Genomic DNA, 27,079 nt, shown 5'->3' with positions numbered 1-27,079 from the left:
AGGAGTTAGATCAGAAATGCCTATGTTTTTACATATTTGGATTGTGCATTGTGCAAATGTTGAGACCCTCACTCTCGGTAACGTGTGCAGTTTTAGGCTCTTCAATGAAGAACAGATTGTCCATTTTTTTGGACGGAGAAGCTGCTGGAGCTTCAGCAGGAGACAGAGCTGCTCCAGGTTTCTCTGCAAGATGACAAGCTACAAATGAAAGATTCTCAAAAGCAACAACAATCAGAATTCTTCAACTTTTGAGAAATGAAAACAATAACAAATTATCAAAATCTCAGAGTACAGTTCTCAGGTGATATTTGATTTAACCTTTTTTTTTTTTTTTTTTTACCTTTGACAGTGACTTTGGCTTTGCAGAATTCGCTGCCAGCCTCGTTGGTAGCCTTGCAGAGGTAGTCACCAGCATTGAGTTTAGAGACTGTGCTGATCTCCAGACATGCTGTGCCATCAGAAAAGCTGATTCTAGTGCTGCTGGATGGTGTCAACTCCTTCCTGTCCTTCATCCACTGGATCTTCAGAGGCGAAGATCCACAGACATGGCACCTGAGAATTAGCTTCTCGCCCTCATCCACAGTTGCTGGTTTAAGAGGTACGTCAAACACTGGGGGCTTCTTGGCCTCTGAAAGAGAGATAAGACAGGCTGATTTTGCTGACTGTACTGCTGTTAGTGCTCAGATTCATGAACTATGTAAGCACATCTGAAGACCTTTAAACAAAGACTGAGACTCTTTGCCTTCAAAGTAAATTCTAATAACAGGGTTAAAAAGCAAATATACGTGAGGAGAAAAAGTCTGACTTGAAGCCTTCATTAGTTGGTAATTTATGCAAGATGTTTAACCAACAGTCCAAATCATCAAAGATTATAACAACGAAATAAATAAAACCAAAGACTTTGATAAACATAACAAACTACTAAATAAGTTAGCTCATCTTTTAATCTTTCCTGCTAGCTGTCCAACATTCTGTGAGCATCAATTACGCTTTGACTTTAAATCAAACATACCTGAGATGCCAACAGTGACATCACAGGAGGCTTTTCCAGCTTCATTAGAGGCCTGGCACGAGTACCTTCCGCTGTCATTCACTTGGCTGTTCTTAATGCACAGCACTGCCACATTACTCTTAAAGCTGATGTCATATTTGTCAGAACTCTGTATCTCCGTGTCATCTTTGAACCAGCTGACTGACATGGGCTGCGACCCAGAGACTCGGCCCTCAATCTTCACCAGTTTGCCCTCCATGTCCTCGATGTGCTCTGAGGGCTTTTTGGTGAACACTGGAGGATTTTTGCGCTCTGAAATCAAGAGAAGAAAGTAAGAATGATGAGAAGGGGAGCAGCTTTCAAACACAAAAAAATGTCCTTCGAGAGATGTAAGTGCTTTAGAAGACAGAGCCGAGATGGCATGAGTGTGCCCCGGGTTCAAATACCTTTGACAGTGATATCAGAGGAACAAGAGTCCTTCCCCATGTCATTAGAGGCGTGGCAGAAGTATCTCCCTGTGTCTGATTTATCTGCCTTCAGAATGGTCAGGTGAGGTGTATTATCCACACAGCTAATCTTATAATTCCCCCCAGAGCGAATATCTTTGTGGTCTTTGGACCATGTGACTTTAATGGGCGCAGAACCAGTCATGTGACATTCCAGCTCAATGCTGTCACCCACTGTCACCTCCTGTAGTGACAACTTCCTGTCAAATACTGGAGGGTATCTGGGTTCTGCAGGGTGGTGAATGAGTGAAAGGAAGATAAAAGAACAAATCCTTAGATGGACACGATTAAACCGTTTGGGGCCTTAAACAGCCCAGCACCATCTGACCAAAGCGCTGTCAAAAATAATAAACACAAGACATTTACAACTTTTAGAACGTCTAGAACAGGGGTCAGCAACCTTTAAGACACAAAGAGCCATTTGGACCCGGTTTCCGCGGAAAAGAAAACACTGGGAGCAACAAATACTTTTTGACATCTAAAATGAAGATAACACTGTATACATTGATTTTTACCGTTATGCTTTGTATAAACAACTACAGTGTGTTGCTTATGAAATTCATGAAGTGCTACAAAGAAAATTTTATTTATATAATGAACACATTTTCAACTCTTAAAAAATTCTAACAAAAAAGAAAAACATCCAGTTGAAGGTCTCTTTAAAATGAATTAAAAAGCTCAATTAAAATTATCGATGTAGCAAACAAAAACTGAGCCGTCGTCCTTATATCGCCTTTGGGCTTTTGGAACTTAGCAGAGCCTTGACCTGAATTTTAAAAATAGTTGGACAAAAGCACTATGCTCCTAAAAAATGAATAAGAAATATTCGCAAAATATCTGAGTAAATATTTATTTTACCTGGTTAATGTGTATGGCGGGGCGTGGCCTGCAGTGCCGCTGCAGGCGAGGTGGTCGCACCTGAGCGTCATCCGCAATCACGCCTCGCCGCCTTAAAGTCTGCGCTCTCTCTGCTGTTGTGTTATGTGTCGGGCTGTGTGCTGGAAAACTAAAGTCAGCTGCATGTGTACAGAAACCGTGTGTGAAAAGTGGTCCATAAAGAGAAGCTGCATGTTCATGCAAACATCGTCGGGTCTGCCGCCATATGTTTACAATGGGACTTCTGCTCCTGAACCTCTGCGCACAGCATCTGCAGACCGGGGCTGTACGAAGTCAGCTTTACGCAGGACTGTGAGCTGTCGTCTGTGAGGCGTGAGCGGTGTTTGTTTTTATCATAGTTCATGGTGGGGAATAGCTGCTCAAACACGTATGTGGATCCAAAGATTGACAATCCACAAATTGGGCATACTGGCAGGCCGCTCTCGTCATAAGTAAATGCAAATAAATCTGCCCAGGCATCATTAAATGTTCTATTTTCTTCAGATATTTTTCTTTTCTTACATTTCTCCATACTTGGCCTACCTGAGGTTGAAAGTCTCGATAAATGCACGGCATTTCGGCGGGTATACCGGCTTCTGCGAGTGTGACTCTTATTTTGAGCTATGAAAAATAATAAAATATAATTTAATTTTTTATATTTCAAGATCATGATAATCTACCAATTTAGAACTACAAGTTAACAAACAACTAGCAGAAATAAAATACACTTAAGCGAAATATTTTTACAATTTATTTTCCCAAACCACGGAGCCGCAGTATAAAGACTGAAGAGCCGCATGCGGCTCCGGAGCCGCAGGTTGCCGACCCCTGGTCTAGAACGTGAAAGAGAAAGGTGGTTAAGTAGAACAGAGTGGGGGCATTTTCAGAAAAGTGAGGAGCAGTGACCAGAAGTCATGAGTTCTCCTAACACGTTGAGAAATTCACAGTTTCACACTAAACAGAAGACTCGTTTTTGTCTAAAGTCAGAATCAGTAGGTCATCGTGAGATATCTAAACATTACATTGTTTGCTTCATAAGCATCCAGTATTACTTAGATTATAACCATGAATCAATCCAGTCATGTGTCACACACCTTGCAGAGTGAGCTTGGCTCTGCATGAAGCTGAGCCCACACTGTTGGTAGCCACGCAGGTGTACTCCCCAGAGTGCCTCATCTCACTGTTGTTGATCTGCAGAACAGCTGTGTTATCATCATACAGCATGGAGAATTCCTCCCCCTGACTCAGAGGTTTGCCGTCTTTCAGCCAGGACACCTCAATGGGCAATGAGCCAGCCACGCGGCACTCAAAGCGCACTGGCTGGCCCTCAGTTTGCTGTAGGCTGGTGATCTTCTTTGGGAAAGATGGTGGCGTTTTAGCTTCTGGAAAAGATAAACACATGGCAGACATTAGCCTGAAAAGCCAGTGATTTTTACAAATCTGCATTTTACAAATTTTTACAAACTGCATTTACACAGCGTAAATGCAGTACTCTGGAAAACTAGATTTTACCTAGCACATTGAGTCTGCAGCTGGAGGAAGCAGAGCCAATCCTGTTCTCTGCCTTGCAGGTGTACTCTCCGATATCGGACTTGGTGGCTTTACTTAGCTTCAAACAGGCAACACCCTTTGTGTACTCCAGCTTGCAGGTGGGGCTAGACCTGACTTTGCCATCAGCCTTGAACCAGGACACTTTGATCTCAGGTGTGCCTGCAACCTGACATTTCAGACAAACAGCATCTCCAGCTGTCACCTCCATGGGCTCTAGTGACTCAGTAAAATATGGTGGCTCTGAAAACATAAGACATCTGCTGGTCACTATAGGGACACACTTTAAATTAAATCAAATCTGCAGGCTTTGGGACAGCTACACATATAATAAGTCTTGCTTTGCGTGTAGTTGTATGTATGTATTATTGCTTATAGATTAACCTATCAGGCTTTTCCTCATCATCTAGTCTTATATGCAATTTTACAGATTAAAAGTGGACGACTTCTCAGATAGGTTCAAAAATGTGTAACATCCATAATGCAAAACCTCTGGCTTCTGATTGTTTGAGGTTTCCATATTTTTATATCTTTGCAATGTGCTGATATCAGTTTGTTACTTATTACTGCAGGTTTACAACCACTGCATGCTGCCTCTAGGTTGAGTCCCCTAATTTGCCCAATCAGAAGGAAAGATTTTCTTAAGGTGGTCAGCTCCGAAGAGAGTAAAACGTTTGACTGTGAGAAATTTCCAATGAGATAATCGATTATTACCTAATAAGTGGCTCTGTGCTGCAGAGCTGCATTTTTCAATCTTTTAACTATTCAGTTTTTGTTGCTCTTTGTAAAACATAATTGGAGTGGTTCTTAGAGTTTTTCTGCTCTACCTGAGCGTTCAAAGTGCTTTATACAACACCTGTCATTCGCTTTTCACACTCATTCAATACAAGCAGTATTGTCTATGCCAGGGCCCGCGGTCCATTTTTAATTGGCCCTCAAGTAATTTTGTAAATAGAATAGAATATGGCCCGCACTTCAACTTTTGCCTGAGTGTATTGCACTTCTTAGTTTTAACACCAAGGGGAGCTACTGTTGATCAAGGCAGTTGCTCTACCAAAAAGGACAATCACAGAAGAAATTTACCCCAAGTTACCAAACATGGCAGAACCAAAGAAGCGAAAGGTCGAAAGTGAGTGCAGAAAATTTCAGACACGGTGGGAGAGTGAATATTTCTTCAAAGAATTAAAGGGGAGGTGTGTCTGTTTGATCTGCACTGAAACTGTGGCAGTTATGAAAGAGTATAATGTACGACGTCATAATGAAACCAAACATCAGGCCTATGCATCCTACACTGGTGCTGAGCGAGAGCAGAAATTAAAGCAAAGGGTAGCTCTCCTGCGGGGTCAGCAACAGTATTTTTTTCGTGCTCAAATTGTCCAGGAAAAGGCTCCAATAGCAGCTATGAGGTCGCCCAACTCATGGCAAGACATGGCGAGCCTTTTTCAGATGAGACCTCATAAAACACGGCCTCGTTAAAGTCACCGAAATAATGTGCCCGGAAAAAGTGCAGGACTTCAACAACGTCAGCATGTCCAGAAATCCAGTTGTGCCACGCACTGAAGACTGTCAGCCAACATTAAACTGCAACTGTCTGATAAAGCTGTGCTTTTGATTTTTACTCCATCGCATGCGATCCGAGCACCGTTGCCACAGACGCCGCACAGCTGCTAATGTTTATTTGCGGGAAGTGGACGAGAGCACGAGCACTTTAGGTGAGTAAAAATATATTCCACAGTACCCGTGTGTTAATAAGCATGCATGTGCAGGTACACATGCTTCAAATATCAATAATGCGCATCAATTCTGTCACTACCCTGCTTTTGCGCACCACTTTCTTATATGCGTTTTTCTTGTTAACACACAGAGTACACACCGCTGTGCACACGCAAAGTCAGCTGATCTCATCTGATGCAGATCTGCTCCTTGATCAAGTGACATTTGTCCGGATTTTTGGCACGAGTGGCGTACGATGAGCACCGCGGCTGGATGGCCCGATTTACATACCCAGCGCAGCTGATACTCACCAGAATAATTTACTAAAATTATATGCACTCCTGTTATTAAGTCCAGTTCAGTCTGTTAATGTTGATAACCGTTTCAAACGAACGTTAATAGGTGTGTTGCTAAGCCTAAGAACTTAAATAACAAGCTTGAAATGTACCCGTCCCATTTTCCCCTTTATTGTTTTTTCTCTGTGCTGTAAATCTTCTGTCCAAGAGGAAATCTGCTGCTGTTCTGGGAATGAGCTACCAAAGCTTTTTCTGAATAAATCAATAAAGATCCATTTATGGAAAGCTGTGATGAAGGCAGTTTTGTCTTTAATTATATTCAACAATATAACACATTTGACCACTTTTAAATGATCTTTCTAACTTTAATACGCTACAGTTAAGGTTATATACCTAATTTCTAGTAAGTGGCCCCGCCCCTCCTATATTTGTATGTATGTGGCCCTCAGTGAAAAAAGTTTGGACACCCCTGGTCTATGCTTTCTATCTAACATTCACACACATTCATACTCTGGTGAATGCATCAGATGCTTGCCCAAGAATATTTTGCATGAACAAATGAACCCAAACAGAATGGGTTCAGTGATCTTGTACTAACCGAGGATAGAAACCACTGCCTCACACGTGTCTTTCCCAGCATCATTGCACACTTGGCAGCAGAATCTTCCTGCAGCCTCCTTGTCATCAGTGCTGAGACACTCTAAGATGCAGGAGCTTTCTGTTGTGGTAATGTTGTATTTGTATGAAGCAAAGATCTGCTGGCCATCTTTGTACCAGCTCACAGTGATCATGGGGGTGCCCGTGTATGTACACTCCAGAGTTAATGGTTTGCCCTTCTCAACTGATATGTCCTTCAGCTTCTTTGAGAAAGTTGCTGGCTCTGAAAGACACAACCAGAAATTTTATTTAAAATGACTGCGTTAGAAGAAATTTATAGACAAGAAAAACCTGAAGTCGGTTACATTTAACTAATTGATGTTGCTAACAGAAAGGTGTGGTGCCACTGAAAAGATATTTGCCCCTTTCCCGATTTTAAAATATTTGTTGTTTTAATATTAGACAAAGGTAATCTTATGGGGGGAAAAGTTACCCAAACCTACCTTTCCTGTGTGAAAAAGTAATTGACCCCACTTGTTAAACCATGAATTACCTGTGATTAACCACATTTAAAAAAAAAAAGAAAATTAGTAAAATAAGATATAAGTTCTCTCTGGCCAACCTTTGACAGTGAGATTCACTGGATAGCTTTCTTTTCCTGCGTCATTAATGATCTGACAGGTGTACTCTCCAGCATGAGATTTATCCACGTTGTAAAGCTCTAAAAGAACTTTGTTATCATCCAGGGAGAAATCGTAGCCATGTCCAGCTACGATCTCTTTTGTCCCTCTGAACCACTTGAGTTTGAGAGGGGCACTGCCTTTCACCATGGCTGAGAACGTCACGTTAGAGCCTGGCATGGCCTCCACTGGCTGCGGTGGCACCACAAAAGTTGGAGGTTCTGGGTCCAAACAGAAATATCAAACATTTCTATCAGACATAGAATTGTCAGGGCAATAACAGAACAGGCTAAAAGAAGAAGCTGCAATACTAACAAAAATAGCATCATAGCATCAGGGAAAGCTAAACGATATGATGACTGCATTACAAGTTCTTGCCAAAAGCTGTGATTTTTGCCTCAGGGATTAATAAAGGATTCTGATTCTGATTCTATCTTAACTGTTTAATAAAGGTATTGGGGGGCAGGAGGTGGGGCCCGTCACATGTGTGAGCACCACAGAGGAACCAACACAGGTGGTCTCCTGTGTGGTGCTTGTATGTTTTCCCAACCTGGTTGGTTCAGTGGTCCAGACAAGTCAAACACCCTGCAACCAAAGAAAACATCAGCAAATAGAAAAATGCAAAAAAAAAGTTCACAGTGGAATAAAACAAAAGCTCACAAAAAACAATAGTGATTCAAAGGAGACAATAACGTGACGGAACAGCTGAGAAGGTGACTGATAGGAAATATGTATCTACAGGATTACATGAATCATGTGTTTAGCACACACATTACTCCAACACTTTTTTCAGTCCACAGCTGTTCTCTCATGTTATTTTCTTGCCTAAATAATTTTTAATTGAATTATATTTCCGTTGTCTTTTGTGTGCTTTTGCTGCAATTGTCTATTTGCTGACGTTTTCTTAGGTTGCAGTGCATTTGAACCTTCAGAGCCACTGGGAGTGGGCTTTGGAAGTACTGAACACTAAAGTGTTGTCAGCTACTTAATCATTTGCAGACCAAAGATTTATTTGAAATCTGTCCCGTTTCCCCTTGTTCCCCTCACCTCCAACTCATCATGGTGGATGGTTGCCCCTCCATGACCCCTGGTTCTGCTGCAGGTCTATTTATGTTAACAGGAATTGTTCCTTCCCATGGTTGCCAAGCACTTGCTCATTGGGGATTTGGGGGGTTGTTGGGCTTAGTTTTTAATATGGTAGGGTCTTTACCTTACAAATTATAACAACAGTTACCTTGAGGCAACTGTTGAATTCAATAAAATTACATTTTATTGAATACAGTTATTGTGAATTTTGATATAAAACACCACCTGTTAAGCCTGACATAGTTGTCTAACATTTCCTCAATAATACAGTCAAAATCCAAGAATATATCAGATGCATTCTGCATAAATATTGACTTTTACAAACTTTAAATCCCTATTAGACATCAGTCCATTATTTTTAACAAATGTTTTTATGATTAGTCTGTCAGGATGTAAGTACAAAGACAGTAATCAAAGAACATTGTCACTTTAGATTTGATTTGTGATGTTGCAGAGCTCTGTGTGCATACTCTGCTGAGAACAGACACAGATGGTTTTGTGCATGGACTAGTATCTGTATAATAAGTTCACTTCTGTTCTTCTCCATTAAAATTCCAGCATTAACGAGATTCAGACATCAGCTACAGGGTAGAGTCAAAGCTTTGGTGCTGCGCTCATACTTGCCAACTATGCTCTAGTTTTCTCCCAATAGTCTAAATAAATTAACATAACTAGCAACCATCACTGCCTTTGATTTATTTGTCATGGAACTGATTTTCATTGTCCCATTTCACTGAATTAATTGGAGGCAGCTCAGAGAAACTGGTGCTGAAACATTCAGCAGACAGCAGCAACATAAAGACTTCTTTGACTGGGATACTGGGATTGGGATACTGACCTCGAACAACCAGGAAGGCTGTAGTTTCTGTGGTTCCTGCCTTGTTGACAGCCTTACATTTGTACGCTCCAGAGTCAGCCAGCTTCAGCGTGAGCACCTTTAGTGTACAGTTGTTGTCACTGAATGAAATCTCATAATTTGGCCCACTCTTTATCTCCTCGTCATTGTGGTACCATGAAATGGTAAAAGGAGATGAGCCTGACACTTTGCACTCCATTTCTAAAGGTTTTCCAACAACAGTGGTACAGTCTTTCAGTTTCCGTGAGAATGTTGGAGGAATTGTCTTATCTGTTTCGGAGGGAAACAAGCAATGCTGTTAAAGAGTATCAATTTGTCAAGAAAAGTACCGTATTTTTGGGACTGTAAGGCACACTTAAAATCCTTTAATTTTCTCCAAAATCGAACAGTGTGCCTTATGGTCCAAAAAATATGGTACTAGGGTAAAAGTGCTTTCAATGAATCCTCTTCCCACATGTCAGTGGGGTAATGGGTGAACACACTGATCAGCATATTCCAGCTCAAGGTATAAAGATATTACCTACCTAAAACAGTGAGATTGATTTTACTCAGGTCCTTCCCAACTTCATTCATAATCTCAAATGTGTATTCTCCAGAGTCAACTTTCTCAGCAGACAGCACATTCAGGCTGGAAATCATCCGGGAAAATGAGATTTTGTATTTTCTACCAGAAGCCAGCTCAGCACCATCTTTGAACCACTTGGGTATGAGCTCTGGGGTTCCACACACTTTGACCTCCAGGGCAGCCATATCACCTGCCGTCACACTCAGAGCATCGGGCTTGTCCACTATTTTAGCAGGCTCTGGAGTCAACAGAGAGGGGGCAGAAAATATTTAAAATCACACATTCAAGCTGCAGGTAGAAAAACAAAACAGAAAGAGAGAGAATTATATGATTACAAACCTAGAACAGTCAAGTTAGCGAAACACTCCACACTCCCAGCATCGTTTCTGAGTTGGCAGGTATATTTGCCTGCCGTAGTTGCATCAGCGTTAAAGATTTTAACTGCCACCTGGTTGTTTTCATAGGTGATTTTCCTGTTGTCACTGTCCCTGAGAATGTGATCCTTGTCTTGAACCCAGGACACAGTAATGGGTTCAGAGCCTTTAACAGTGGCCACAAGGGTCACCTCCCCTCCCAGTATCACTGTCATGTTTGACAGTCTCTTCACAAATGATGGTGGCTCTGAAGAGAGGAGAAAAACAGCGCAAAAGGCAAAGTCAGCAAGGTGACAAAGTCATTTGAAAATCTAATTTTATTTTATGTTACTTTAATTTAACGCTATCGCGATTTCTACTGACCTCTGAGTTTAATTGATGTGTGGCAGGTATCGCTTCCTACACTGTTTGACACTTTGCACTCGTATTCGCCGGCGTCTGAGGGCTCTATTCCAATGACATGCAGTGTGGCTGAGCTGCCCTCGCTCACCAGCTTAAACTTCCTGCTCTCCATGAGAGGTTTCCTGTCTTTAAACCAGGTGATCTGGAATGGAGCTGTACCACTCATCTCGCAGTACAAACTTACGTCCTTACCCTTCAGCCCTTCAACAGGCTGGGGTATTTTGACAAAAGATGGGGGGTCTATAGAAAGATGATGGAACTGTTAAAGAGGTATACACGAGGAAAACAATTCATATCTAGATCTTAAAACTGAAACCCATAACTGTTGAATGAAGCTCAAAGCTGGCAGTGTTGAAAACGTTACTATAGATTAACTGGTGGAATTTTTGTAAGAACATGAAGTCTTAGAAAAGATTGTATATTTAACGTGGAAATTTTATGAAACAACTTGTCATGGTCCGTCAGTCCTCACTGGTCTAAATGCTTTTAATGTTATGTTGTTTGTGTGGTTTGTTTTCAGTCTCCTGTTTCCCTCTGTGTGCGTTTGTGTGTGTGGCCAGTGTGCCGGTTCTTGGGCAACACCAGGCTTGTGGCGTTCCCGGGCTAAGAACAGCCACACCTGATCTGCAATCAGGATTCATCTGCTGCCAGTGATCCTCATCAACAGTCTGCTATTTAACAGTGTGGCTGGGCTTCGATCAACGCTCAATCGCTGAGTGGCAAAATTAGCACAAGCCCGTGTCGCGGAAACTAAAACCTGTCGCAGGCCATCGTCTGGTGAAAACGTTTACTAAATCATTACGTTTTGTTTTGTCATGTAACCACGGAAATTTTGGAAATCGCACTGTTTTTAACACTTTTTGCTTCGCACTGTTTATTCTAACGCTGTAAATAAATTCACAGTCGCTACCAGGAAAGTCCTGAGTTTGGGTCATGTTCCTAGCCAAACACACAAAATTGGAATGTGGAATTTTGCTGGGGTCTTAGAATTTGTTGGAACTGCAATTAGAATAGCAGATCTCTAAGAAATGTGGAAAATGAAGTTGGAAGTTGTAGTGACAGCAAATCCGTAATTCAAGCGTGGTTTAAGTTCAGTGAAAATTTTTGAAATGTTGAAATTTGTTACAGGACTTGGAATTTTTCTAAACTGGTGTGGAATTTTGGGGAAAGTGAATTTCAGCTATGATGCAGATGAGCTGTTAGAGTTGTAAACACATATTTGGTATGCTGCTGTGCAGTCTGCTGGAAATAATCTGAGACTGTGTCATTTTTGTTCTATTGTGAATAAAATAAGGGTTTGTACAAACTACTACATTCTGTTTTTATTGACATTTTACACAGTGTCTCATCTTTGTTGGAACTGGGGTTGGATTTTAGAAATGTAACTTCAATATGTTTTTATACCAAAACGGTTGCTCTAAGTACATATGGACATAATTGTAAGACTATTGAGATGTGTAGAGATCTTATGTTATCTTGAACTGCAGCTAAGATCATGGAATCATAGAAATGTATCAGAAACTACAACAGACAAGCCAGCACGGTTGTGGGGAAAAAAAACTACTTGTTGAACTACAGACAGGATGGTGAATTCATGTAGAGTTGTAGAAGTTCAAAAATATGTTGCTGGAGCTATAGGTATAATGGCTTAGACTTTAACAAAGAGCATTACAGTTAACTTAAATGGTTACATCTCGGTAAGCGTGATGCATTATGTAAAATGTATTGGCTCATGTGAAATGATCTGTTTTGGCTTGCAGATTAACATTTTTCAGCAGTACAAGAAAGGGAAAAGCCTCAGATGACACTTGGCCATACTACATTGTTAAATAAAGTAGTGCAATCAGTTATGGATACCAGCTTTAAGCAGTGGAACACAGCTATATTACCCACCAATACACTGAACAGCCACTGTTATCAGAATAATAAAATATATTTCAGAAGTCCATGGGATGCTAACCTTTAATGGTAAGTGTAGTGCTGCAGCTCACACTGCCAGCATCATTCTGAGCCTCACAGGTGTAAACTCCATCATCCTCAAAACTAGTGGAGACCAGTTCTAGCACTGCTACTGAGTCAACAAAGGACGTCCTGTAGTTGCCACCGTCTGTAACTTTGGTGTCGTTTTTGTACCAGGTAATTTTCAGAGGGACTGTGCCACTGACTTTGCACTCCAGGCGGAGTGACTCACCCTGCTTCACAAACTTATTGGCAGGGGGTTTCAGCAGAAATTCAGGTGGTTCTGGAAAGCCAAAACACAGATATGTTATCAGCTGGAGGCATGAGGAAACACTCACCATTTAACATGGTTAAGATGGGCAGGAGGTGAGCAGATGAGATAAGCCGACAATGATGGGTTAGAAGGAAAAACGAATGGCTGTGTGAATGCCATAAAAATGCTAAATATATTGCTTCGTAGAAAATGCAGCAGTGGCAAAGCTGTACATAATAAACAAAATGCTGCAAAGCTGCAAAAAATGTAAGAGAATGATTGGGTTTTGCCAGCGATGAAGAAATGAGATAAATACATCTCAGCAAGAACTGAGTTAAAAGATGTAAATCCAACCTTTTACTGTCAGGTTTGCACTACAGTGTACGGAGCCAGCATCATTGCTGACTTGGCAAGCGTAGACTCCACTCTGTGTGACACCCACTGAATAGAGCTCTAAGAAACAGGACAGCCCATCCAGCCCTATTAAACAAGTAGGCCCAGTCATAAGCTCTGTGTCATCCTTAAACCATTTGACTGTGAAGGGAGGAGTTCCCTTAAAAGTGCCTTTGAAGCGTGCAGTGGCTTTGGGTAGAGCTGTCTGCGACTCGGGCACTGTCACAAAGCTTGGAGGTTCTGAACACAAGATGAACAAGGTTAAAGATGTACTCACCTTTGGTTTAGGATCATATGACCAATCATGTTAAAAAAAACCAGTGTCTAACCTTTGACCGCGATGGACCCACTGCATTCACAGCTTCCTGCTGTGTTAGTCAGTTTGCAAGAGTATAACCCTGCATCAGATCTCTCTAGCTGTTCAATTTCAATGGACACAGAGTTGTCCTGCTGAATGAGCTTGTGTTTTAGACCACTAGAGATTTTGGTTCCATCTTTCTTCCATTCCACAGAGATGGGGAGAGAACCAGATATTTTGCAACATATCTGAACAAAGGACCCCAATATCTCGTGCATGTCTACCAGGGGTTTGATGAAGCTTGGGCCAATTACTTGCTCTGTTGCCAAAAGAACACCAAGACACAAGTTAGACTTTGTGAACATATTATTATGTATAGCAGCAGCGGTGTGTTTTTGAAACTAACCTAATACAATTAGCTTGACTTTGCAGGTACAGCTACTGATGTAGTTTACCACCTCAAAGACATACTCTCCTTCATCCTCCTTCTGCGCAGCCTGAATCTTTAAGCTGCTGATATTGTTCTCAAAGATCAGCTTGTGCTGCCTGATTGACTTGAGTTCCCTGCCATCTTTCATCCATTTCACCCTGAGTTCAGGGGAGCCTGTAACCTTACAGTCCAGACTGACTGGATCTCCAACTGTAACCTTTACCACCTCAGGTTTCTCTGTGATCTGCGGAGGCACTAGAATCCCAAGCAAAGTCAAAAATTCAGAACGTTTCTAAGCCAGAGTGTAAAGAGATTTTATTGCTACAACTAGTTACCTTGCACTGTGAGGGTGGCAAAACACTTATCCTGCCCAGCCTCATTTACCACCTGGCAGGTGTATTTGCCACTGTGTATCGCCTCACAGGCAGGAATCCGGAGTGTAGCCACATTGTTTTCAAATGTTCTCTGAATCTTTGGATCCTCCAATATCCAATTCTCATCTTTTTTCCACTGTACAGAGATGATGGGAGAGCCTTTCACAATGCACTGAAACTCTGCCATTTTACCCAGAACAATAGCAGTGTTCTCAATTGTCTTGATGAATGTTGGTGGTTCTATTAGGAAAGAATGAAATATTAAAGTAAGTTTAAAGACCTTACCTCAAATGAAAATATGCAGAATTATTCTTCTGCTTAGACCAACCTTTGAGGCTTAGTGTAGTCTTACAAGTACAGCTTTCCACCTCGTTAGCAACAGTGCACTGATATTCACCAATATCTACAGCATCACATTTGTGCACTTCAAGACACACAGTGTCATTTAACTGAGAGAAGGCATGTTTAGCACTGGGTTTGAGCTCCTTTCCATCTTTGTGCCATGTTATCTCAAACGGACCCGTCCCAGCAACTTGACATTCTAAAATGGCAGTGGAGCCCTTCACAACATCAGCTCGAGCCAGTTCTCTAATAAATGATGGTGGTTCTGAAATGAGGGAGAGCAAACGGTCATGTACCTATTCTGCTCCAGCAAGTATTTCTTGCTGGTCCAGAGGTTTACAGTTCATATAGGTAAAAATATTGGCTAGCCCTGTTGTTTATTTTACGTTTAACTTAAATCACATCAGTCTAGTTCTTTGTTTGAGGGAAACCACTGCTTTCAATTCAATGCTCTTGTAATTCTAGCACAATGAACATCATGTACAACAGACCTTTAACCTTCAGCTCCATGCTGCAGCTCTCACTGCCAGCTTCATTACGAGCTTCGCAATAGTAAAGCCCACTATGTTTAACCTCAGCCCCACAGACTTCCAGTGTTGCCACAGAGTTGACAAAGGCCATCTTATAGTGATCAGTTGGGCTGATTTCAGAGCCTTCTTTGAACCAGTAGATGTCAATCTCTGGTGTGCCGGTCACCTGGCACTCAAAAACCTTACTTTGACCAGGACAAACTACAGACACACGGGCTGGGATCTGTGTAAACTTTGGAGGCACTAAGGAATAAAAGAGAGTAATTGATAAACCATCAGATGAACAACATGGGGGACACATTCACAAAGTGTATGTTTCCATCCAAGTGTTGATAACATTTTAAGCAAACTCATAGCAAGTTTTGGGAACTTGCAAGGGAGGTATTATGGAAAATTTAGGTACAAATTATCAGTCGAAAGTGGAGCTTTAATGTGAATCAAAGGGAAAAAGTCAAATATAATGTGAGAAAAATGGCTCCAACAGATGGCTGGAGACATACTTGGCAACTCAGTTTCACATAAAGATTGATAACCTTTGACAAAGAGTGTTGCTTGGCATGAAGCGGAGCCAACATCGTTCTGTATTTGGCAGACATAGTCTCCAGAATCTGTGGTTTTTGCAAAGAAGAGTTCCAGTGTGCTCGAGGTGTTATCTTTGATCACAGACCAGTCAGCACTGGACAGGATCTCTTTATTGTTTTTAAACCATTTGGTGGTGAGTGGTGGTGTGCCAGAGAACAGTATACTAAATTGGACTTTTGAGCCAGGCAAAACATTTATGGATTCAGGTTTTTCAAGAATGCATGGGGATTCTGAAAGACAAAGACAAAGCCATTCTGGGTAAAAATCCTTCTAACTATATTTCTTTGTACACATCCATTTGCTAAATGGTACAAAAATATGTTCAGACCTTTCACAAATAAGACTCCAGAGCACTGGACCGTTCCTGCTTTATTTGTAGCAATGCAGGTATAATTGCCACTGTCTTTAGTATCAAGATTGGAGATTTCTAGAAATGGAACATTTTCAAAGAATGTGCATTTGTGTTTGTCATCGGTTTGGATCTCTTTCTCATCTTTGTACCACTGTATGGTTATTGGAAGAGAACCAGACACAAGACACTCCAGATGCGCAAATGATCCTTTGACACCTTCTGTCTGTTTCAGTTTTCTTGTAAAAGACGGAGGAATTATTTGATCTAACATGGACAAAGGAAAAAGGCGAGTGAGAAACAATGTTCAAAGCAAAATTAAATTAATCAAAACTAAGGTGATAGACATTTAAGAACAGACCGAGAATGGTGAGTGTGGCATCACATGAACTTTGTCCAACATCGTTTGAAACCTCAAAGATATATTCACCACCGTCACTTTTCTGAGTTTTAATAATCTTCAACACAGAACTGGTATCTTTGCTCTGTACTTTATATCTCTGGCCTGAGGTCAGCTCCTTGCCAGCCTTTAGCCATCTGACTTTCAAGGGTTTTGTGCCTGAGAACCTGGCTTCCAGAGTAGCTGGATCCCCCTGAGTCACACTGATAGACTTTACTTCTTCTGTGATTTTTGCTGGTTCTGGGGTGTCCAAAAAAAACAAACAAAACACAGTCAGCAAAGAACTTAAAGCTTCCTATACTACCACACATCAACGAGAGACCAAGAACCTAAGCCTACAGAATACTAAAGATTCTACAGTTGTATTTGGTTCTTGTCAACTTACAAGGTTACATTCATGTAATTTCAAGCATGAATGAGTTTGAAAGCCATGTGAAAAAAAGTACACCTTTTTCTAAGGTTTCACATATCAGGACATTCTCGCTTAACTCCGTTTACTGATGTTTGCCAGCATTTGTTTATGCATAACTTTCTTAATGTCCCACCAAACTATTTATATTAGATTAATGTCTAGGGAAGGGAATCAAGAGCCCAGTAGTTCACAAGGTTCGGTTTTAAGCCCCCTGTTATTTTCACTATATATTCTTCCTTTAGGCCGTATCATTAGCGGTTTCAAAAAAATTTCCTACCATCTGTATACAGATGATATCCAATTATACATCTCTTTTAAACCTTGGGAATTAGACAAGCTATCCACTCTAATGGACTGTCTTAAGGAAATTAATGTTTTATGACAAGCAATTTTTTGCAGCTGAACGCAGACAAGACCGAGTGCTTATCCAGAGAATATCAAGCCCCAAATTAGTCAACATCTGGGTGCCTTTTCATCCTTGATAAAAGCTACAGCTCGGAATCTTGGGATAACTTTTGATCAATCTCTGTCTTTTGACGTTCATATTAAATCTGTGACCCACTCCTGCTTTTTTCATTTAAGAAATATTGCCAAACTCGGGACTATTGTCTCCAAAGCTGAACTGGAGATGCTTGTCCACGCCTTCATCTCCTCCCGGTTAGACTACTGTAATGCACTCTTCTCCTGTGTATCTAAGGCTTCACTCAATCGCCTCCAAGTGGTCCAAAATGCTGCAGCAAGGCTTTTAACCCACAGTAATAAATTTTCCCATATCACTCCTATACTAAAATCCTTGCACTGGCTTCCGGTTGGGTATAGATATAAGTTTAAAATCCTCACCTTTACGTTTATGTCTTTACAAGGTGAGGCCCCCACCTATATCACTGTGCTTCTCCAACCTACTCTCCAAAGCGGATTCTTAGACCCACTGATAGTGGTCTTTTATCTATTCCACGGACCCTTTTGAAAACGAAGAGGGATTGCGCTTTTCAAACCCTGGCTCCAATACTGTGGAACTGTTTACCCCCCCCCCCGCTACGCACCATCGACACTGTGGCTTCTTTTAAAAAACAGCTTAAAACACATCTGTTTAGACAGGCATTTGGGTAATGTTCGTGTGTAATATGTTGTTTTGTTTGATATTTATACTGTCCTATTGCTTTGTTTGATATGCTTTTATACTTCCTTTATATTGTTATATTGTTTGTTTGACATGCCTTTTATTCTCATGTGAAGCACTTTGTAACAGCTTCTTGTCTTAAAAAGTGCTATATAAATACATTTTACTTACTTACTTCCTTGAAATTGTTATTGTGCTTGCCCATCGTTTTCACTTGCACTTGCGCTACAGTCAGCTGATTTCAGTTTGTGTGGCAGAGGAGGAAAATAGCAGCGCCATCTACAGCGCTAGATGGCATTACATTACTTTTTACATTACTTTTATTTTTATTGCATCAAAGGGCAGGATGGTAAAGTGGAAACTGCATCAGGTGCATCGTCAGCTAAGCTAGCCAAGAACCCAGAGTGATGTTAAAACTGAGTGAATGCTGACTCCAGCCTAGCAGTCCGACCCTGAACTTCGACAGGTAACAAACGGATGAGCCTCCAGTTCTTCCTGTTTCTGTTTCTACAGTAGAAGCTGTGTGACAATCACTTTGAAGTCTCTGTGGGCCGGGTTCCTTTTTTGCTTTTATTGTCAGCATTGGGTGTTCATATCTAAATACTAAAGGAAAGAGCGTATGTGTGCCCTCATTAGGACAGAAATGTGTGTTGGTGTGTGGAACTTTAGCCCGATTTTTATATTGTTAACTGGCATTAATGAGACAGTGCATTTCAGGTCATTTTACGAGGCAACAAGAAAGTAATGGAAAGAGTTGTGTAACAAATTACTTTCTCCGGTGAGTAATTAAGTAATGTGACGTCTCTGATATGCTATTTAGTGACAGTAGTGATTCTCAAAGTGGAGCCAATGAGAACGCAGCAAGAATCGAAGAGAATCAAAGTGAAACGTGAACAAGATTGATAAGTGATATAAATAATGAAATCAGAAAGTCTTCTCTTCTGATTTCTGGACTTTGACTAAGCCATTGCAACACATTCATTATTTTTTTCAGTCATGATGTTGTAGTTTTGCTGGGGTACTTGGCCCTTATTTACTAATATGTGCATGGAAATGTTCCTACTTTGTGCAAAAAGACTACATGCAAAATCACCGATGATGGTATAAGTAATTTTTAATTTAAGATCATTTAAAATAAGGAATACTGTTATATGATTAGATTAAAAGGTAAAAGCCTACATCCTTACATTGAATATTTTATATGTTTTACATGTAATTCATTTTTTTAATCTAATTGTAATTCTGAGCACTTTGTCTGTTATGGTGTTTTGAAAAACTGTGACTGATGACCAGTAATTACATTATAATCATTATAATAATAATTAATATTATTCGAAGTGTGACATGGACATGCTTGCAAAAGTCGCAATATGTTGCAGTAAGCTGCCATGCCAGCACAGGTAGACATTTTTTGCAAGGCAACATAATAATCACAGGAACACATTTACATTTAAATTGATATTAGCCGCTTAACTTAATAATTTCTGCCAATTGGGGACCCTGTAATGCATTCATACCTTCCTTGCTCACTAAAATCTATTTGGCTTTAAATATCACATCACACAATATCACAAACATTTCCACCTTTAATAAGCAGCTCCTGACTGCTATTTACCCTGGTAATTCCTGTGGAAACAGTAAGGGTGTATTTCACACACTGCTTCTGCATTTGGAGTTTTTGTTTAGTAAGTAATGTTATGGTGTAATATGGTACGTGTAATTATTCATTTAAAGCTGTAGTTACATAATTTTAAGACCTACTAAGGACCAGTTACATTTTTGTTATGCCCAAATATGTGGACTCTTAGAATTGAAAGAGGGTGTACTTCCCATTTCACATGACTGCAAGAAAGCAGTCAAGTTTATCAACCTGTGAAGGCATACAAAGATTTTAAATAAGGGTGCAAACAAAGTTGAGTTTAATATCTTAACCAACCTTTGACTGTCAGCACAGCAGAGCATGTCTGGCTGCCAGCCTGATTCTGCACCTGGCAAGAGTATTTACCACAGTGACTGCTCTGTAAGTTGGTGATCTGCAGTAGCGCAGTCTTGTTCTCATATGTAATCTGAATGTTTTCAGCCTCTCTGAGCTCATGGTTGTCTTTTAGCCAGGCCACAGATATGGGTTCAGAGCCTTTCAGACTGCAAATGAGAGAAACCTCGCTGCCAGCCAATGAGCTGAGGTTCTCCAGCTTTCGAACAAATGATGGTGGTTCTGCAAAGAAAAATGTAAAAAGCTGAGCAATCTCAAGTAAATTCCTTCTGAACAAAAGGAAAACTGTGTTTGCTAAGATTTCAAAATATGATACAGATTTAAAATGCAGCCTTTTGAAGTGTAAGGAGAAGAGCTTACGGCAGCTAACCACAATAGCATCTAAACTAACCTTTTAGCGTTACGTGACAATCACAGGAGGCCCTTCCCACTTCATTCTCAACACTACACTGGTACAAACCAACATCTCCTGTTTCTACTGCCAGAACCTGTAGTGCTAGCAGGTCCTCTTTCACAGTAATCCTGTGTCTTTTGTCGTTCCGAATCAATTTGGAGTTTTTATAAAATGACACAGTAAAAGGAGCAGAACCAGAGACTTGGCACTCTAGCGTCAGCTCAGAACCTTTTACCACGTCCTTGTGCTCCAAGCTACGCAGAAACAATGGTGGTTCTACAACAAAACAACAGACATGTAATATGAATAGTTTCATCACCTAAGAAAAGAAGAAGTAACATCTTTAAAACTAACACTAAACCAACCTTTGACTATAACTGTGCAGGTGCAACGGTCACTTCCAGCCTCACTTGATGCCACACAGACATAATCTCCACTGTCCTCCACTGTACAATTAGCTATTTCTAGAGTTGCCATCAAGTCGATCAAGCTCATTGTGTATTTAGAACTGGCATTGATCTCCATTTCATCCTTGAACCATTTGAAACTGATGACTGGGCTGCCAGTTACTTTGCACTCCAGCCCGGCAGAGTCACCACTGGTGATGAGTTTGGTTGCCTCGGGTTTCCTCACAAACACGGGAGGTTCTGATAGAAGAGGTTAATATTCAGTATGAGACAGAAGAGGTTTAGGGTTAATATCATATCAGTGGCATAATCTGAAGTCAGGTTTATGAAGTTGCACATGATACTAAAGACTGCACCTTTCACAAAGAGGACTACTGTGCAGTCTACCTTCCCAGCATCATTGGATACTTCGCACGTGTATTTCGAGGTATCAGTGGGCTTTACAGAGTGAAGCTCCAAAGAGCTTGAAGAGGCATCTTTTTTAATGAAATAAGTGCCCCCTGTAATTATCTCTTTTTCTTCCCTGAACCACTTCACAGTTAAAGGAGCTGTTCCAGTGAATGCTGTTCTTAAGGAAACTGTAGTTCCTGGAATAACATCCTGGTCGTGTGGTTTCACTGTGAACGCTGGGGGTTCTGAAGGCCAATAAAACAAATTTACATTTTACGTTAGTATAGAATAATTCTGAGATTACATGTAGAAAACAAACGCATAAGATATGACCTTTCACATAGAGCGTGCCACTGGTTTCTTTAAAGCCAGCTGAGTTGGTGGCTCTGCATTTATAAACACCAGAGTCAGCCTTTTCTAGCCACATGATTCTCAATATAGCAGAGCTGTCTTTAAATTCAGGCTGGAATTTGTCTCCAGAAACAATCTCCTGGTCGTCTTTGAACCAAGTCACGGTCATGGGCTGTGACCCAGACACCTTGCAATCCATGGAGACAGGATTATCAATGTTACCGTCAACTCTTTTCAGCGACTTGGTGAAAGCTGGAGGCATTATCCGATCTGGACGTTAAAGAAGAAAAATCATTTATTGGCAGTTTCACACTGACAGGAACCACTGAGCAAAATCCAAAAGCAAATAACATTGTACACACAACATTTTAGGACTATAGCAAAATGCATTTCCCAAAATGTATAAATACAATGTGTTTTCCGTGTAGATATAAACACACACAACTAAAACAAAGGTTTTAAGAAATTTTAAAAAAAATTTCAAAAAAGTCGCTGAAACCAGTAGCCAACCTAAGACAGTGACTGAACACGTGCACTGGTCTTTCCCAACTTTATTCGCCACTTCCATTTTATACTCTGAAGTATCTCCTTTTTCTGCAGTAAGAATTTTCAGGGTGGCAATATTATCCTTCAGAGTCATCTTATATTTACGGCCACTAATGATCTCCTTCCCATCTTTAAACCACTTCACTTTGAGATCTGGGCTTCCAGAGACTGTGCACTCCAATGTGGCTGAGTCCCCTGCCGTCACACTAATGGACTCTGCAGGCTCTACAATCCTGGCAGGTTCTGGGATAAGACAGTTTTTAGGACAAAGAGTTTAGACATAAAAACCTATATTACAATATGTAAAGGCATCGCTGCATCAAAGATGGTATCTGACCTTGCACAGTCAAGATCGCTTCACACTTTTGTTGCCCAGCCTCGTTCTCCGCTTGGCATGAATACTTGCCACCATGGCTGATGGCAACTGTTGTTATCGACAAACTAACAACACCGTTCTCAAAAACCATCTTGATATTTGGATCGTCATCTCTTAGCATCTTGGAGTCTTTTATCCATTTCACAGTGATGGGAGTTGAACCCTTAATCATTCCTTGTAGTTTTACTGTATTTCCCAAGACTGCTGTAACACTCTCAACCCTTTTTGAGAAAGTTGGTGGATCTACAAAAACACATTACAAGTTAAAAATGGACAGAATTAAATCTGATTTTGCAACTGCTGTGATGGGCTTGAGTTTACTAACCTTTAAGTTTAGCCATAGCCTTAGTGGTGACTTTTCCCACATCATTTGATATGACACACTGATAATCTCCAATATCTGTAGTGTCAAATGTTTGAATCTCCAGCCTTGCTATCGAATCTTGGGAAATCAATTTATACTTCTGATCACTGGTGATGGGTTTCTTATTTTTTAACCAAGTGATTTCAAAAGGAGCTGTTCCTGTGACCTCGCACTCCAGGTGAGCAGCTGCTCCCTTCACTGCCTCTACTGTCTGCAGGTCTTTTCTAATGCACGGTGGCTCTATGCATCATAGGTAAAGTAAATGCAGTTAATGCCAAAGTTTGTTTTTTGTCTGAACTGAAGTAAATGTAAAGTAACTCCTTGGACAAACCTTTAACAGCTAAAAGAGTACTGCAGCTTTCACTCCCAGCATTATTTGATACCTCACAGGTGTATCTGCCACTGTCTGTGACCAGAAGGTTCATTATCTCCACAGTAGCAACTCCAGTCTTGAAAGATATTTTATATTTGTCTCCATTACTCAGCTCTCTTTCATTCCAGAACCACTGGATGTGAAGTTCAGGCGATCCTTTGATTGTGCATTGTAAGCGTGCAGCTATACCCTGTTTCCATGTAAGCTTAGATTCCATTTTCTTCACAAAGGCAGGGGGCTCTGAAAGAGTGTTTTGTTCAAAAAAACTCTGAGACTTTTTATACATTGGTGAAATATAGAAAAAAGTCAACCAAGACATAAGAAAGCAAAAAAGAATGCAAAAAAGGCACAAGACAGCAGCACAGTATTAGTATTAGCTTGGAGCCAGCTAAAAACTCTTGTCAACATTGACCTCACTTCAGGTAATTGCATAGGTTTTCATCATGGCAAATGGAAAGATCACTGTTACGATCTTACCTTGAACTGTTACCACAGCCTCACAGGAGGAGCTGCCAGCCTCATTTGCAGCTGTGCATACATATTTCCCTGAGTCCTTTAGTTTGGACTTGGGGATCTCCAGAACAGCGACCTTGTCCTCAAAGGACAGTTTACACTCCATACTCTGGTGGACTTTTTTGCCATCCCTGGTCCAGGTGACAGCCACACCAGTGTCCTCATTCACGTGGCACTCCAGCCTCAGTGGGTCATTAACAGCTGCAGATACTGGCTCAATGACCGTAACAAACCGGGGCTTGTCAATAACCTTGAGTTCTACTGCAAAAGTAGCTACACCAACACTGTTGGAAGCCTTGCACAGGTACACTCCCTGATCAGTCAGTTCAAGACTTTTAATGTGAAGGGAATACTTGTTCTTTTCACATTTCATGACATAGTTCCTTTCAGAGGAAATTGTTATGTTGTCCTTGTGCCAGACAACTTCCATAGGCGAGGATCCAGTAAGTGAGCACTGGAACACAGCTTGTTTTCCCACATATAAAGTCATTGGGTCTGGTTTTGATACAAATACTGGTGGGTACATCTCTATGGAGAGCAGGCAGAGCACACAAAAAGTTCAACAGGTTTGAAAAACCACCATTAAAAATAAGCCTGTGCAACTCAGTGATCAATATGACATAGCAACATTTTGCTTCTTAAGAGTGATATATTGCCAAATAAAACAGCAGCTTAGCGCTATAAACTAAGCATACCTTCCAACCTTGACCTTGATAATTCAAAGTACAACACAGTGTTTGTATATAATTCTCTCTCTCTCAAACACATTTATGCATAGCAATAATTTAAATGAGGTCCTGCTGGGATCTTACCGGTGACAATGAGCGAGGCAGTGCAGCTGTCTGTGCCGTGTTGATTTGAAGCTTTGCAGGTGTATTCTCCACTATCAGCTTTGACAGGGTTCAGGAGCTCTAAAGTGGAACTAGTGTGGCAGCTGATGATCCGATACTTTTCACTCTGTCTGATTTCGGTGCCAGATTTGTACCATTTGAATGTCACGTCTGGAGCTTCTTCAATCTCACATTCAAACTTGGTGTGACTGCCGACATTTATCTCCAGAGGTGTGATTTTCTGCCTAAAGACAGGGGGCACTGTTGCAGACACAGACAAAAAAAGCACATTTTAGTAATTAAATTTACTGCTACTCTTTAGATAAAAACAAACAAACAAAAGATTAGGAAAAAGAATGGTGGAATGTACAATAATGGTGGATAGCAAGCCAAGGTGACTGTGGAGAAAAACAAAACCAAAAAAACGCCAGAACATTAGCCCCATGGTTTTACAAAAAGCAGCCTGAAAGAAGATGATATCAGTGTACATGATTTTCTTGGTTTGTGAAAGATGAGGCAATCTGAAGCCCTTAAAACATGCAGAGAGACATTGTGGACGTGGAGAATGGTGACAGATCATGGAAAACACATGTTTAAAACAAAGCAGTCTGGTGCCACTTGCATGCCAATGTGAACATGGAGAGACTTTGAAAGTATCCTAATGGCCAGATCATGACAAACATTATAGCAAGAAGCTTGTGCACTTCAGAAATAAAATTACATTACGACTGTGATGGTTCTGGTCTTTAGGGAAATACTGACCAAGATGATGTGGAAAAAAGAAGAGAGTGAGTTAGTACCATCCAGTGCCCTGCTTAGACTGCTCATGCCAAGCTATGAAATGAATAGAGGAACCAAAGTGACAAATGCATATATTCATGTGAAGACAAAGGTTTGGAATGATCCACTGAATGATTAGTTGCTCTCAAAGAAAATGGATTGGATGAATGAGTAAATGATACATAGATTTTTCCTGTTATCAAACCTCTTGAGACCACAGTGAGCCTTGAAGATGTTGTTGTCCTGCCGGCTTCATTCTCAGCCTCACAAACATATTCTCCTTGATGCCTCTCCTTGACAACTTTGTTGATAACCATTGTGTATGTGTCATGGTCTTTGGAACACTTGAACTCTTTGCCAGATTGCACCAATTGCCCATTGAAAAACCAGTTTACCTTTGTGACGTACTTAATGGTAGTGCTGAAGGTTACTCTACTATCTTCTTCTATCAGCATGTCATTGAGAGAATTAACAATTACAGGGTATTCTCTCAGTTCTGGCCTGGATACTTCGATGCCCTCTTTGGAAATGCTGACATCCACTGCCTGCTCAGTGGTAGTAGACGTGGTAATGATTGACACTCCTACATCTTTTTCTTGACTTGTAATGATTGTTGACCTCACCTCCTGTCTTGAAACTTGCTCTGACTGCTCAGAAGCCATGTGACCTTCAGTTTGAATTTTGATATGGGATGACCGTTTTACCTTTGTGTCCATGGATTCCTGCACTACAACCCGTTCCTCCAATGTAGCATGCTCAACTGCCATTTTAGACTCAGTTTGAAGTGATGCAGAATGAGATTTAACAGCAGTAAAATCCGCTGTGCTCTCTGTCACGCTCACAGTCTTCACCATGGATGACACTGTTTCGCTAGAGCGAGCTGAGGTGACTTGTGCCCTCTGAGGTTTGTCTAGTTGCATAGTACCTTGCTGTTCTGAAGTAAGAACATGGGACTCCTGATATACCATGGAGTGAAATGCTGCCTGAACCTCAGTCCTGAGGTCAGCTGTCTGAGGGTATTCACCCTCAAAAGCTAGAGTGATCTCCACAGGGGCACCTGTTGTTGTGATCAGATATGTGAACATAGCCCACTTGGGCTCTCTTTGAACCTTGACCTCCTGTACTTCTACAGCGTGTAGGTATCCCACAACTTCAGCCAGTAACACTGGCTGTTCACTGGCTACAGCAGACTGAAGAGCATCTCTGAGCTGACATTGTATGTTTGAACTGAATGATTTAGGGATCTGGATCACAAATGTCATCTCTTTAGGCAGAGCTGTAATATCTTTAGATTCTGGTGCCAAAAGGGACAATTTTTGCTGTGCATTAACAGCAACTTTGGTGGTCTCAGACTTGGTGATCTCTTGAGAGAATTCACCTGTCAGCACTCGCTTCTCGTCCATCATTACTGACTGCCTGACTGACTGACCCTCTTGAATCTGAACAGCAAAGTCCTGTTCTGCTGCCTTTAGAAAGACACTACTCTCAGTGGAGATCTCTTTCTCCTCAATCTGGATTGGCTCGGTGGGTACTTTTGGCTCTACGGTTGTCTGACATGTAAATTTGTCTATAGCTGTTAGATGATCTGTGTGACCCTCCTCCAAAGCCTGTCCATCTGTCACAGAAGTGACATGCATCACGTTCCAGCGATCCTCCTTCTGTAGTAGAGCTCGCTGATGCTTGCACTCTGTGCTAACTGGTGTCTCTTTTGACAACTGCACAGGCTGGTAGCACAGTTGGAGGATACTTTGTGGCTTGGGCTCAGTACGAGACTGAGACTGAACTCCAGACAAGGACAAATCCAGTTCTGAGTAAAAATCGGCTGTGAGC

At 41.1% G+C, this 27,079-nt stretch overlaps 1 protein-coding gene across 22 annotated transcripts in view; it reads right to left on the bottom strand.

Annotated features, from left to right (window-relative positions):
- Positions 1-27,079, bottom strand: part of ttn.2 (titin, tandem duplicate 2) — a 217,833-nt gene that overhangs the window by 139,887 nt on the left and 50,867 nt on the right. For 15 of the 22 annotated variants that reach the window (XM_025903577.1, XM_025903582.1, XM_025903581.1 and 12 more), the window contains 33 exons: positions 24,452-24,730; positions 23,604-24,167; positions 23,085-23,366; positions 22,715-22,993; positions 22,351-22,632; positions 21,978-22,256; positions 21,450-21,737; positions 21,083-21,361; positions 20,685-20,966; positions 20,317-20,595; positions 19,869-20,147; positions 16,362-16,640; positions 15,980-16,267; positions 15,603-15,881; positions 15,031-15,312; positions 14,526-14,804; positions 14,159-14,437; positions 13,800-14,078; positions 13,425-13,712; positions 13,057-13,335; positions 12,451-12,732; positions 10,452-10,730; positions 10,054-10,335; positions 9,674-9,952; positions 9,132-9,419; positions 7,150-7,428; positions 6,529-6,810; positions 3,886-4,164; positions 3,468-3,755; positions 1,438-1,725; positions 1,013-1,303; positions 341-628; positions 73-183 (listed from right to left, as the gene is read on the bottom strand). In XM_025903577.1, coding sequence (XP_025759362.1) covers positions 73-183; positions 341-628; positions 1,013-1,303; positions 1,438-1,725; positions 3,468-3,755; positions 3,886-4,164; positions 6,529-6,810; positions 7,150-7,428; positions 9,132-9,419; positions 9,674-9,952; positions 10,054-10,335; positions 10,452-10,730; positions 12,451-12,732; positions 13,057-13,335; positions 13,425-13,712; positions 13,800-14,078; positions 14,159-14,437; positions 14,526-14,804; positions 15,031-15,312; positions 15,603-15,881; positions 15,980-16,267; positions 16,362-16,640; positions 19,869-20,147; positions 20,317-20,595; positions 20,685-20,966; positions 21,083-21,361; positions 21,450-21,737; positions 21,978-22,256; positions 22,351-22,632; positions 22,715-22,993; positions 23,085-23,366; positions 23,604-24,167; positions 24,452-24,730 — 9,420 coding nt within the window. The remainder of the gene's footprint in view (positions 1-72; positions 184-340; positions 629-1,012; positions 1,304-1,437; positions 1,726-3,467; positions 3,756-3,885; positions 4,165-6,528; positions 6,811-7,149; positions 7,429-9,131; positions 9,420-9,673; positions 9,953-10,053; positions 10,336-10,451; positions 10,731-12,450; positions 12,733-13,056; positions 13,336-13,424; positions 13,713-13,799; positions 14,079-14,158; positions 14,438-14,525; positions 14,805-15,030; positions 15,313-15,602; positions 15,882-15,979; positions 16,268-16,361; positions 16,641-19,868; positions 20,148-20,316; positions 20,596-20,684; positions 20,967-21,082; positions 21,362-21,449; positions 21,738-21,977; positions 22,257-22,350; positions 22,633-22,714; positions 22,994-23,084; positions 23,367-23,603; positions 24,168-24,451; positions 24,731-27,079) is intronic. The other 7 variants (XM_025903584.1, XM_025903591.1, XM_025903595.1 and 4 more) reach the window with 7 other exon arrangements.

This window comes from Oreochromis niloticus, linkage group LG16 (genome assembly GCF_001858045.2).
Source record: "Oreochromis niloticus isolate F11D_XX linkage group LG16, O_niloticus_UMD_NMBU, whole genome shotgun sequence".
NCBI classification, from domain to species: domain Eukaryota; kingdom Metazoa; phylum Chordata; class Actinopteri; order Cichliformes; family Cichlidae; genus Oreochromis; species Oreochromis niloticus.
The sequence above is the reverse complement of the archived record's forward strand: the minus strand, read 5'-3'. Positions and strand labels throughout refer to the sequence as shown.